The 15,411-nt window shown below is 34.6% G+C and overlaps 1 protein-coding gene across 1 annotated transcript in view; it reads left to right on the forward strand.

Annotated features, from left to right (window-relative positions):
• The window catches only part of LOC136837530 (uncharacterized), a 409,835-nt gene that overhangs the window by 164,151 nt on the left and 230,273 nt on the right, over positions 1 to 15,411 (forward strand). The window contains exon 2 of the mRNA XM_067102377.1: positions 12,631 to 12,765. Within this exon, the coding sequence (XP_066958478.1) occupies positions 12,631 to 12,765 (135 nt within the window). The remainder of the gene's footprint in view (positions 1 to 12,630; positions 12,766 to 15,411) is intronic.

Genomic DNA, 15,411 nt, shown 5'->3' on the forward strand with positions numbered 1-15,411 from the left:
TATCACTGCTAACGATACGTTTAAAAGTGTTTGCCATGATTGCGACTTTTTTTTCATTTTGTGAAGACCGAGAAAATAGTTTGGTCTCCTAAGAGAAGGAAATTTACATGAATTAAGGATTCATCAAGCCTTTAATAAAGCTGCGGGCGTGATTCACTTAAACATCTGAGTCTTGAAGCTGGGAAATATAGGATGTAACAGAGGTTTCAAATTTGTGAGTTCCACATACATCTGATATATGTACATATATACATAAGTACATAATAAATATACATATATACATATATATGTGTATACGTATATATAACTGTATATATATGTGTGTGTCTGTTACGTAGAAAATATATAGGAGGTAAGACTTGCCTGGGATATTATTTGAAAAATTGTAATTTTAGTAATGTTTATAACATGAAAAATAATAATAACAGTAGTGATGATGAGAAAAGCTACTTTTAGTAACGCTAATGCCGCTATTACCATTAAAACCCGTTGATTAGAAGTCACACAGGAACATTATTTTGTTCTAGAAGTAGGAGAAGTGAGTGTTAATAAATGCACTGGTCCGAGGCTGAGTGAACAGTTCTCATTCAGGCACTTGCACACATGTCTCTGTAAAGCAGTTAGTTTAAAGATGTTTATGATTATGGTTCTCATTAAATATTTCATATGGTGTGGACAAATAGTCAACTTTATCTTTCCTTGTGTAGTAAAAAATTTCTTGGCAGGTAGTGTCACACCTTTAACTTGGTCTGTGTGTAATACTGATGTCAAGTATAGATTTCATGAATAATTTTCTTTCTTTTCCTCTATCTCAAATTTCATGCTGGTTTATTGAGTTGGTGCATTAGGAGAGGAACTGGCGAACGGAACAATCCTTCCTCCGTGCTTTTGTTGGCAAATTAAGGCGTAGGATGACTTTTACAGTCAACGTAATTTGAGCCCATATTTGTTGACTATCCCCTATAACAGCGATGATGACATCTGATACTTGTGGAAGTTGAATAGGAGTAAACATTAACACCCGATACATATTTTGCATATCATGGCATCCTTAGATTATTTGCCTGATTTATATTGAAGTCTTTACAGATGCATGTTGACTTTCATTATGCACAGATATAATTATTCTTTTTCCGGAGGCTTTTCGTCATGATCTATTTTATCATATCGTGATTTAATTATGTTCCTTGTTTGGTAGCGTGGCTTTCGTATTTGAGATTAAATACATTAAAGTTGTTATACGGTTTATTTCCAACTTATGTTTTTTTAACCGATAAGAAAATTATGATAAAATTTTTAATGGTCCTTTTTACTCATTATTCGTAGTGCATATTCAGATAATTATATTCAAACACTGTTTTTCTGTTGTCAGCCCCTTTTATGTTGGTATGACGCATCTTTTTCATGGTCCATTACCAGTTACTTTCCTATCCTAACTGTGCTTTGAAAATTTCAGTTCCGCTGATGTATATTAATATTTGCATTTAGTATGTGCCAGTTTATATCTTGTTATTTTCTTCATCCTCCGATTTTCTCATTTATTTTCGAACACCTTTCAACTGTCATTATTTCATATATTTGTTATATGTTATCTTTTTTACCGTTTTATATCAAAGATACTGTTCCTTTTACCTGTCATTTATATTCCATTATCTAAAGTATATTTTTATTTTCCAATACATAATGTATACTGCTAAATATTCTATGGTTATTATATCTCTGAATGAAGTTTCTTTTAAGTTTTTTTTTTCACTTCGATAGGGAGGTTATTTATAACTGTTATCACTCAGACTCTTATTTTCGTAGTTATACGATTTTGCTTTGATGCTGGAGGTCATTCGTCAGTTTGGGGATTCCGTTGCTTGCAGAACTTTCTTTTTTATTTTTTTTTAGATTTACCTTTCTAATAGTGGAGATATTTTAAGTTATCTTGCCACGTTTCCATGAATTTGCTTTGAGGCATTGACATTTTTCAATCATTGTGGTACTTTACCCCAATTAGTTTTTGGTGATATCATATGATATCCTATAGTGATCCATTTATAGGTTTTTCGTTTTTACTACTGTTTTTATTAGTTTGACTCATGGTAGTTACATTATTAACCACTCGTGCTGCTTCAGGAATTCATGATGCTTTTCTTTTCTTATGCTTTAGCCGTATGAAAGTTATGATCATAATCACTTTTAAGAGTTTTGAGTTTGTTGTGCATTTTTTTTTTTAATATTTTGCTTTAGATGGTGAAGTCATAAAATACTTTTAGTGATTTGACTCTATGTGATAAATTTGCCTAATATGCTTTTGTGATGTCATTAATCATTTTGATTTCGTCCCATCTTTTTAGCGTTTTGTTTACATTTTATTTTGTTCATCTTCCCTCTATATACTGTGTTTCTAAGATTTCTTCACATTTCGCTTTTCCTCTCTTCATAGTAAAAAGTGGGTTTATCCACCCTGAATCCGTATGATTCTTAATTGTCTCTTGCTTTCTCTGTTCTGAATATTTTACTCTCAAGTTATATTCTCTCTCTCTCTCTCTCTCTCTCTCTCTCTCTCTCTCTCTCTCTCTCCTGAACTTGAGTATTTTGCAACGAGTATTTCTCTGGATCTTGCTTTGCAAAATATGTCATTCCTCCGTTAAATACTGTATATCAGTATTTTGTATTTAAAGTTCAAATCATTATTATGAAGCTGGAATATCACAGCCCTCATCCCCTCTCCACCCCTGTTTGACTGAACGCAGCCTTTTAAGCTCAGTCTGCTTTCTTTTCTCAAAGCTCTTGCGTCCGACATACGATCAGACCCGCTCTCTGAGGATCTCTTTTGTTACGACATTTTGCCCTCGGGCTTTATACTATTATTTGTCCTCCTTCGTCGGAGCCCTCCCCCCTGCCTCATCGTCCACCCGAGACCCAGTAATGGATGATGTCGCCGTCACCAGAGAAATAAATGAGTGTTTGTCATCTGTAATTCGATAATTCGCATGTTACAAACAAGATAATTGGCCGCTCTGGATTGGTGGCAGTTTAAAGAGGCCCATTGAAAAGAAAAAAAGCCGTGCCATTTTAAGGAGATTTATGTGAGGTCGCTGTTTATTGAAGGTTTCTTTTGCTTTTCCATTATACCTTTATTAATTTGCAGTCGAATCTGTCGCGTGCTGTTCTGTGCCCTCCAGAGAACATCATTTTTTTTTTCTCAGGCCTTTGTACCTGAGATATGTTATAAAAAACTGTAGAACTGCAGGAAATCTACAAATAGTTGTCTGTGTTTTTTCTCCTTTCTTTGTACTGCTTGAGATATTTTCTTTTTTATCATTTGACCATTAACTGATCCTGATGAACTAAAGTGTCGATGGTAGGCACTGCCTGCTTTCCTCGTTTGTTATCACTGTCAGAATATTCTTATCTGTTCACATCATGAATCATCTTGGGCACTTGTTTGTTTGTTTGTTTTTTGTCTAAATTAGAAAACTCGAAAATTGAAACCTAGTGGGTAAAAAAAAATGAAAGCATTACGCTTTATCTGACTCGGTACGCATATAAGTTAACGTACCAGAAAGTGTGTGTGGCTATATATGTTATGCATGCTGACATAAATCTAAGCATAGTTATTATATTAATAGTATCAAGGAATGGAATACAGTGGCATTCACCTTGATGACGGCCACGTAAACGTTGAAGTTACTAAATTCTGATACTGTCGGTTTTGGTTGAATAATTATTTACCCTAGCCATTGATATGACCGTTGGAGTAAGGCTAAGAGTCGCTCAAGGCCGCGTTCACATATAAGCTAGATCAGTCATTCATGATCTTATTCATTCAGAGAAAATGAATTTTGAATTACGAGACAAAAGTTGAAAATCAGAGATCTTAGCGTACTATTTATGTCTTAGACAGCTTAATCTTGCTTTTGATAGTCCTTCAGGAAAATGTGCCACTCTCGGTATTTTCAGTTAAGATTTAGTTTTATTTCAAACAACGTTGGACAAATTCTTTTCATTCGAAGCTTAGGAATGATACATTCTTGACGTGCCGTACGCCGTAAACTCGGCACAGTCATATTGTAGTGAATGAAATAATGCCTCTGGGGAAATGTTTACGTTTATGATGGAGGGGAATCTAGAGTACTAGATTACTATTGTAGTATTTCGTCCTACGGAATAAACTGACACACACACATACAATATATATATATATATATATATATATATATATATATATATATATATATATATATATACATACATACATACATACATACATACATACATACATACATACATACATACATGTACCCGTAGAGGGGTAGGGCCGTCAGTACACCTCACGGGGTCCACTGTAGACATTACTAAAGATTCTTTGCTTCCCTAATTCGGCCCCTAGTTGCAACCTCTTTTATTCCTTTTACTGTACCTCCATTCATATTATTTTTCTTCCATCTTGCTATCCACCCTCTCCAAACAATTATTTCACAGTGCAACTGCGAGTTTTTCCTCCTGTTACACCTGTCAAACCTACCTACTCTCAATTTCCTTTCCAGTGCTGAATGACCTCATAGGTTCCATTGCTTGGCCTTTGGCCCAAACTCTATATTCCATTCCATTCCACAAACATTTGTGTGTGTGACTGTATCTGTGTGTAAGTGTGTGTATATATGTTTGTATATATATACATATATACAGTATATATATGTATATGTATATATATATACATATATACAGTATATATATGTATATGTATGTATGTATGTATGTATGTATGTATATATATATATATATATATATATATATATATATATATATATATATATATATATATATATATATATATATATATTATCATTGGCTCCAACACCACGTGAGGCAAAGGGACTCTATGAAATTCTGCCACTCTTATCTTGCTTGTGCTTTGTCTTCTACATGAGGCTACCCATCTCCAGCCTTCCTTCTCATAGTTCTCATCCAATTAGGTCTGGGTTTTCGACTCTTCTGGAGCCCACAGCAGCTCAGCTGAAACTATATCACCCGCTGTTCTCCCAGGGGTTGTTCTAAGGACATACCCAAACCATCTCCATCATTCCTAACTCTGTCCTACCATCTTAAAGCTTTAGATACAGTTTCATTGTCATACCTCGATTTATGTTCGTATAGCAGTACAGTGTGCTAAATGTTCTTACTTTTGTATCCAGTTTCAATCTGTTTGATTTCCAGATCTTATTCAGCCTATTAATTCTTAGATTTTCTTGCTTTAGTCCCACTAAATTACAACTGAAACGAACCTGTGCTGGACATCATTGTTACTAAACATTTCAAAGATTCATCACCGTTAATCCTTTCTCCATTAAGTGTTATTTCACCGCTTCGTGCATTCCCGCTCCTCATTGCTTTGGTGTTCTTTAGGTTCATATTGAGTCCGATCTGTTTAAATAAGTGTACTTTCTGTTTAGTAATATTTCTAAATCTTGTGGTGTTTTTCAGATTTAAACATCACCTGCAAATTCTATAGCCCTTCATGTTTCCATTGCTACTCCAATCTAAATCTGCTGCATCTCCTTCCAACTTTTTCATTATAAAATCTATGAGAAGGTCAAACAGCAAAGGTGAAATAACATTGTAGCATCCTAATATTTACTGGGAACTCACCTGACAAGACTCATCATCATCAGCTTCGCCTTAATTTACTCATGAAAAATTTCTGTGAGCTTTGCATATTTAACAGATATGCCATAGTGACGCAAGACCTTCCGTCATATTGGTCTGTAGATGTTGTCAAAAGAATTCTTGTGATTAACCAATTTTGATACTTTCCAACTCCTGCCCTTTCTAAAATCAACTCGCTCATTCCTAAGTTTTTTTATCAGTTTCTTTCTCCAGCAAACTGAGAAAAGCTCACCGAACACTATCATTGCAACCAACGTGAGTGCAGTGCCTGTGTTACCATATTCAGTCAGTTCACCTTTCTTTGGTACCCTAGCTATTACTTCCAGGCATCAGGCTTTATTTCCTAAGTCCTTATTCTGCAAGTCAGTATAGTTAGTATACTATCATTTCAGTTTCAGCTAAAATTATCTCTGCAGTGATTTCATTGCACCCTTGTTTTTTCCATTTACTAAGTTTCTTTATTATTGATGATTCCACTTTAAAAACTGGGAATTCATTCATAAGCACATTCAAGGTTTTGTCAGCTTCTAGTAAATCAATCAGTTACCACTCTTCCGTCTCTTATTCAAGTCTTTAAAAAACGTTCCACCTACCGGTGTGTTTCTCCTGATGATGATAGTATTAACCCATCCCTCTTTTAGACAGGTATTTCACTTTTTTTTTTTCTTTTTGCCCTTGGATATTTCATTAATAATTATGACGACTACTCTATAGCTCAAATGCCACTCCCTGACCACATGGCTCTGTCAACACCATCACCCTTCCCCCATAGGGGTACTTTCCCCATAGGGGTTAGTACTGTCAGATTACCTTATGTGGTGCACTGTAGGCTCTACTGAAGGATGTATGCCGTTTCCCTTTGGCCCCTAGCTGCACCCACTTTTTCTTCTACTTCACCTCCGTTCTCGCTTTCTTTCTTCAGTCTTGTTGTTCAGTCACTCTAAACCATTACTGCATAGTTCAAATGTGATGTTTCTCATAATTCCACCTTTAAATCCATTCAGTTCATTTCCTTTATTTTCTGGCTCTCTTTATCTTGCTGTCCAACCTCCCCAACTTCTTTTTTTTCCCTATTGTAAGTGCTAAATGGCTTAAAGTGCTTGGTTTAGCAGCCTGAATCTCATAAATTCGTCCATAACATCATCAACCGGTTTGTCTAAACATTCTTGGCGGTCTCCCAGTTGAACAATGACTTGACACAACTTGCAGAGTTACGCCAATCGACAAAGAATGGTAAAGCGAGTGTTTATGACTATATATATATATATGTATATATATATATATATATGTATATATATATATATATATATATATATATATATATCTATATATATATATATATATATATATATATATATATATATATATATATAAATATATGATTTTAGTCTGTGTACTTTAGTTTAATATGTCTTAGCATTTGGTTTCTATTTCAATCTCTTCCTGTAGTACTGATCTCTCATGGGCATTCGTTATACGATCTTGGCCAACTTATAATAGCAGCAAACAGCAAAGTTTTTCATCAGAATCAATTTGATTTCATTTATGTTACGCTAAACAAGGATATAAAGATCTTGATTAATGTGAGGTTCTTAGGTGATGAGAGTATTTTATTATCTATCACTATTCCTATATATCTCTGTACTTGTGTGTGTGCGTCATATTTACCTGATTGCATGTTTATACTTTCAGTCTTCTAACGTTAGACTGCTTATATTGCAAGTCTGTGTTGCTCTTTGTGATAAGAGGAGTAAAGTCCCTACTCTTAGTTTATTTATGGACACGAGGATTTTTGCAAGACGCTTTTTATGAGGATGTAGTGGAAAATTTTAAAATACTGGGAATAAGAGAAAGTTTCTAAATTGAGGACACGTGGAATGTTCCGCATCATATGAATCACTCGAAAATTCTCTAGCTATGTCAAGGTCTAGAAGACTCCATAGTTATGAGAACGTCTTGTGGTTATGGGAATTCTTGGAATTTATCTGATGAGTATGAGTCAAAAAAATTAATTCATAAGTTTTGTCCTCTTAAATTATCTTGTCTTGTGGTTATGGGAATTCTTGGAATTTATCTGATGAGTATAAGTTAAAAATTAATTAATAATTTTTGTCCTCTTAAATGATCTTGTCTTGTGGTTATGGGAATTCTTGGAATTTATCTGATGAGTATAAGTTAAAAAATTAATTCATAATTATTGTCCTCTTAAATGATCTTTTCTTGTGGTTATGGGAATTCTTGGAATTTATCTGATGAGTATGAGTCAAAAAATTAATTCATAATTTTTATCCTCTTAAAATATCTTCCTGAAACGGATTGAAGCATAGGGTATTGATAATTCTCATGAGGGATTGTCTTTTGTTTGTAACAAGTTTAAAGCGTTCACTGGTCCTCAGTTCCATCCTCATTTTATTCATCATTTCTGGTGAACATCCTGTTCCTTCCTCGACTCAGTGTAACGTGCAAAAGAAATTATGAGAGCACTCTGGAGATATTCATATTTTTGAAAGTATTATTATTATTATTATTATTATTATTATTATTATTATTATTATTATTATTATTATTATTATTATTATTATTATATATGAATATCGGCCAGTTGCTGACTAACATCGCTGAGCCTGAAAAGCGAATAATAAGGAAGATAGAAAAGACACTATATAAGATAAATTCGCATAATACAGCCATCCTTTTTAATAAGACCTGTTTAAAAGAGGGTCTACTCCCTTCATATTATTATTATTATTATTATTATTATTATTATTATTATTATTATTATTATTATTATTATTATTATTTTATTAAAATTTTGAAAATAATTCCTAAGTGAAGCGTATCTATATCACATGCATATTGAATTTTTTGAAACGGATGTTATTTGCAGTTGCTTGAAAGTACTAACGATTTATATAGCAGGAAGAAGATAGTTTTAATAATGCTTTAGATCAATAACATTCATCTAGGAACAAGAAAATGATGATAGTGTACCTTTTTTGTTTACAGTGCTGTGCCGTAATCCGCATTTATTTGCTTTTTCGTTGAAATAATGGAGAGCAAACTGATTCAGACATGTGTACTCACTGTTTTTCATATGGGAGGTCTAAAATAAGAACTCAGATCTTGTTACCAGTGCTGTAAGGATTCGTGACCCTTGTCACATTCATAACGAATTGGAGTATATATGGGTTTTCTCTAGATTGGGGTATTCCAACCATTTGATTACTAAGGCATTCCTTAGACCAGTGGTTCTTAACCTTTTTCAGTGGCCGTACCCCTTGACATCTCAGAAAATTTTCTCGTACCCCCATCCAAGATATATACAATACAAACATATGAAAAGGATTAGTGATACAAACCTTGCTGGTTATCATGTCTCGTACCCCCAGGTTTGAGGTTTCGTACCCTTGGGAGTATAGATACCCCAGGTTAGAACCACTGCCTTAGACCAAAGCGTAACCACTACAATCCAAGTTCCAGTAACACGTTAGTTCTGTATTTTCATAAGCCTTATTGCCGGTGGACAATTTATTGTATCATTTTGTGGCCATCCGCAGATATGAACCAAAAGAGTAAGTAGATCGAGTAGATTTTATTTTTTTACCCAAATTGTGGAACACTTTGCCGCCGCCTCACCGAGCCGGGTAGTGGGTCGGTTGCAGAACAGCCTAATAGCTTTTGCAGAAACATTGAGCGAGGCGAACGACTGCCCGTAGAATTTCGGCCAGAAAGCACATTTAAAATGGAGCCTCGATAATCCCTGTGGTTTCTTATTTTAATCCGTTGCAGTTCTCTCGCTCTCTTAAAATCCCCTTAGTTATCGCTCAGGAAGAAAACGCACAGCTAAAATGAATTTTCAGTAGATTTTTTTTTTTACTTTTTCTCTCCGTAATATAATCAGTTTCAAGTCTATGAGAGACTCTTTCTTCTTTACTCGTAATCCACGAGTCCCCCATTAATTATGTAGCCGCCGCTCTCTAAAGAAAATGAAAATTTTTACTATTTTGTAGGATTCACGTTCATTATTGTTCTCCGGCCCCATGAGTTTTATATCAGGAAAAGAGGAGGAATTTTCTTCATTCTGTTGTTCATACTTGTGTCATGTGATTCGCCGGGATAGTGGTCTATAAGCGTATATAGCTTTGCATTAAGATTTCGAAAGAGGAAAGTCAGTGTGATCATCAAAATTTGCCTTTACTTTTTCTCCTTGAATGTGACTGTCTCTTCATTATGACAGTGAAAAGACAATCGACTCACTCTTCAGGTTTAAAGATCGGCTCTGCCCTTTGATGTCGTCTGGTGTTGTTCATGAATATACTTGTCCCAGATGTAGTCTGGAAACATATGTTGGATCCACCAGGCGGCTTCTTAGGGTCAGAGCCGACTCTCATAAGGGCGTGAGTTATAGAACTGGATGCCGACTCTCCAATCCAGAGCTATCCTGCATAAGAAATCATGCCACCAAGTGCAAAACATATAAATTATGATGATTTTAAAGTTATTGGCCAAGCACAGAACCAACAGAAACTGCAGACACTTGAGTCCTTAAATATTAAACTGTGGGTTCCCTCATTAAACACGCAAACTGCCTCAATTCCATTGTTTTTGTCATAGGTCATTACTGTTTATACCTCTGATCTTTTTGTTTTGTTTTTCTGTATATATTTTTCTTTTACTGTTAGTGTGGTTCTGTCGTTTGCATTGTAAGGTTAGCGTCTTCCGCTTTTTTTTATAAGTATATTACTGTCTTTGTTTGTCTCTCCATTCTTTGGAAAAAATTTTTTCTTAAAATTAGACAATTTTTTGTAATTTTTTTTTTTTATTTGGAGGGTTTTGTGATTTTGCCATTTTTAATGTGCTTTGTGTAACCATATGTGTCCGTATGTAACGTGATTTTATACTTTGTGTGTATGTATTTAAGTGTGCTCTAGTGTGTGTAATTTTGAACAGCCTTTATAAATTTTTAGTGACTAATGTTTTAACGTAATTCAGTTTTAGCCGTTCAGTACTTTTATTAATTAATTTAATTTTCCATAGAATTCCCTGATGATTTGATTATGAATCACGAAATGTTGGAAGCAATAAAGGAAGTGTGAATCTCCAGAGTATTCTTGCCCTTGACTACAATGTATGTATGTGCATCGAATCTGCCAGATTTGTATGATATATATACATACATATATATGTGTATATATGTATATATATATATATAATGTTTTATATATATATATATTATATACACCTATGATTTTTTATATAACACCTATATGACTTTTGTTTTTTTATTTTTTGTATTCACAGATATTAAGCCACAAATATTGTTTAACATCCAGTTCACTACCTCGCGAATAACGTACACCCAATGGGAAATGTAATTGGTGAATGCTTCGCCACCGGCAGGATTTGAACTGCTGCCTGGTTTAGAAAGAAAAATAGACAATGAGTTTGACCACTGGGACATCAAGATAATTCAGTGGTCAAAACAGTCACTGTCTGTCGTTGTTTCAATTCTAAAATCTCGATGAAAATCGAAAGAACAGTTCAATATATATATATATTATACACATATATATATATATATATATATATATATATATATATATATATATATATATATATATATATATATATATATATATATATATATATATATATATATATATATATATATATATATATATATATATATATATATATATATATATATATATATATATATATATATATATATATATATATATATATATATATATATATATATATATGTATATATAATATATATATATGTATATATGTATATATATATATATATGTATATATATATAAATATATATATATATATATATATATATATAATATGTATAAAAATGTATGTTTGTATGTATGCATATGTAAGTATATACACACATTTTACCATATGCTAGGTGTTACTCTTTCGATTTTCATCGAGATTTTAAAGAATGGGGTAAGCAGAGCAGCTCCCGCCGTGAATCTTGAAGCTCAAGAGTTTATGAGCCAGTGGCGTCTGGCTTTTCTTGTTGGTTGCTCATTCATTCAGGCATTAGCTAGACGGAACGTTGTGTAACTTCGCTGAAGTATCGACCATGTTATGACGAATGTGTCATTGCCACCGCGGGCAGTCTCTCTCTCTCTCTCTCTCTCTCTCTCTCTCTCTCTCAGACACACACACATATATATATGTATGTGTGTATGTTTATATGAAACCACACGAACTTTTCCTACAAAATGCATGTACATAATTTCATCCGCAAATATTAGTTCGTTCACTTCACAGTATCATAATGTTAACAAAGAATTACTTTATCGAAAAAAATGGTTTTGAAAGTATTCGCGAAAGTGCAATTTCCGTGGCGACGGTAACGCCGATAGTGAATATGAATAGCAGAGTCCTGATGAATATCAAAGAGATCTCATCCTCCATTTATGTACCGCCGGTTCCATTGTTCCCGCCACGCCAGTGGCAATGATATACTCTGCTATTACTAACTCTGATATAAACACCGATACAGCCACACTTGCGTCAGCTGTTGGTATTTCAGACGAACGCGCCTGAAAAGAGGCTTGAAGGTGTCCCGTGGCTCGTTTGTATTCAGAGCATGCTGGCTAATATCGAGACAACCTGACGGGGAAAATGAATGGCATCATTCCCGACAGCTGGGGCTGTCAGGGACGGTAGACAAAGATGTTTTGGGGTCTTTTCCTGAATGTGGGGTTTTTGTTTTTAATTCGTTTGGATTTGTATGACTGTACTCATCAGACATTTTCAGCCAAATAATGTTTCTCAAAATAAGGAGGTATGATAAAAAAAAAAACAGCAAAACATTATTAGTCTTAGTTACTGGTTTTAAATAACTGACAACCACATTTTCTACGTAGGTGTCTGATTTTAAGCTGTTGATTTTGACAGTTCTTTTCTGACTGCTAAATTTTGAACAGCAGAATCTTTTACAGGTCATCAGTCGCGGGTTCGCGTCTCCCCCAGAGCAATGAAAAATCACTGGCTCTGTATCATGATCAGTTACTGCCGCAGTGTGGGGTCTGCGGTAGGAGGTTGAATCCAACAGTCTTTGGAAGCTTGAATTTCAGGTCAGTGACCCCTGTGTGCTTGTTCCATGTGAATAGGTTTCATCTACTGAAATAATAATAAAATAATAATGTTATGAAGAACTGTCCTCTTAAATGATCTGATGACGAATGTAATGTACTTTTTGCAAGTCCTCTTTTTAAATAAATTTTGTTTGGTTTTGGAAATATTTGAAGGTGAAGACAAGGCCAGGCGTACGAAGCATTCCGTCTTCCATTTCACGAAAGGCATTCATGCATCTGTACATAACTGTGCATTTATTTTGTTTATGCGTATTCGTTAGCGCCAAGAATAAAATACCTTAGGCTGGCTAAATTGTAAATCAGATCACGTATTTAATTTTCTCTTAATTTAAATAAGCATATTAACTTTAATACAGGACTCATTCCTAGCACTTTTATTTAGGCTATTAAACAGTGAAAATGAGCGTAAATATTCTAAGACATGATAAACGGAAGAATTCAGATTTTCATCCTATATAATGTGAGTGTAGAACCGTGAAATAAATAAGTACACAAATTACTTGAACACACGAAATTGACTTGAGAAATATTTTAACAGCTTTGATTTATTTCCACCGCACGGTTTCATGTTTGGAAACCATGGAAAAGGTTAAGACCATTTTGTGGCCTTAAAATAACGGAAAGTTAATTGTGCTTTTTAAAAACATTTTGGTCGCCTTATTCTTCCGTTTTGGAAAATAATTCCGCCAGTGAATTTAGAGAACTCACATACGCTGCTAGAAGTAGCTTCGATCATGTTAAATATAACTGTAAAATATTAGATTACTGAAAATAATTGTGGGTAAAGTTAAGCTAACTTGAATATCTTGTGCTTTTAAGTATACCCAATCAGCCTTGTAGTCCACTTGTTATTCTGAAGGTTTTGCTGTTTTAAAATATTCAGGTCGTAGATTTAACTTGGCTGAAAATAGATTTTGTAGTTGTATTACTTCCTGATTCATAGTCTTAACTGCCCATTACACTGGTGTCGTGCAGTGGACTTCGTATTTCGTGAATATTATTGTACATGAAACGTTCCAGCCATAGGCCGAGCGTGATCCTAGAAAACCCTCGAGCTTGGTGGAAGTCAAGGCATCCTGGAAAGAGGACCTTTCGTCCACTCGGCTACATAAGCGTTTGTGAAGAGGTAACGGATAGCTTTCAAAGCGGTTTTTGACAAGCGCTTTCAGAATGGCAGAAGGAAGGCCTGAGAAGGGGGGTGAGGGTGATGATAGGAGGAGGAGGAGGAGGAGGAGGAGGATGTGAAGGGAAGAAGGATGGAAGGTAGCAGGTTATGCGGATGGACGAAGGGAGGGTCCGGGAGGAGTTGTATGGTGGACTGAAGGAAGGGAAGGGAAGGGTCCCCGTGTAGGATAAACCAAGGAAACCCGAGGGTCCCAATAACCAACCCTAGAGGACAACAAAAGATAAAAAAAGCTCACAAAGGGTTAAACTTGAGGCAGACCATCCTTTTAATTAACAATGTCAGCGCATCTCTTTCGACCCTTTTTCTACCCCATATCCCTGTCATTGATTATCGTTCGTCCGAGTAAGATATTTCCCGAAATTCCTCGTTCAGATTTTAATTTTGTCAGTGAGATTAATAAGTAAGAGATGGGAGTTTTTCCTGTTCCTAAATAAGAATGACTTATTAGATGACTTGTACTGCAAACCTTCCAACGTCATCGCTAGACATCGGGAAGCAGAACACTTGAAACAAGAACACAGAGAAGTTCAGTTTAATCGATCACACAGGTACTGGAAAATGACGAAGTCTTTTGGAGCAGCTTCGAACAATGAGGTTTTGATGTCCGTCATATTCCTAGTCATGTGCTTGTTTGTCCAAGAGGATGTTACGGTGGGGGTGGGGGTAGTAGGAATAGAAGGGCGCTTTATAGTGGGTTTGGGATTCTGCTGGGGCGAGGAGGGACTTCGATGAAGTCTCCTGCTGTATATAACGGCAAGAAACATTACCTCAATGCGTATATAGAAAATTTACGAAAGTTAATCCACGTATATTTGGGTACATGCTTACGCATAATTTTGTTCATGATCAGTAGATTTATAACATGATTGGAGCTCAAACGCACACGCGCGCACACACACACACACACACACACACACACACACACACACACACACACACACACACACACATATATATATATATATATATATATATATATATATATATATATATATATACTATACTCAAATATCGTTTGATATCTCAAATATCGTTTGATATTCACCATACTTAGAAAATAGCTCACGTCCAGAGGGGTATATAACAGGGTATAATGAATTCGATATTAAACGATATTTGTGACTTAATATATCTGTGAGTATAAAAAAAAACTTCAGTGTATAACTTTATGACTATATTTTGAGTTTTCCATGTTGTACAAATTCAATATTTTTTTCGTAGAGTATTAAGCATAACGATTATAAGATTTTGCATATTTCACTCTCGTGTTACTTTTAATTTTCTGCTCTCCAGAGAACAGCTTATTGAAAAGTATTTTTTTTTATTAATTGCTAATGAATCTGATAACAAAAATCTTATGTTTAACATTTACATAATTAATCATTGTCAACCACACACACACACACACACACACACACACACACACACGTTCCATGTTT

This window comes from Macrobrachium rosenbergii, chromosome 59, assembly GCF_040412425.1.
Source record: "Macrobrachium rosenbergii isolate ZJJX-2024 chromosome 59, ASM4041242v1, whole genome shotgun sequence".
Classification (NCBI taxonomy): Eukaryota; Metazoa; Arthropoda; class Malacostraca; order Decapoda; family Palaemonidae; genus Macrobrachium; species Macrobrachium rosenbergii.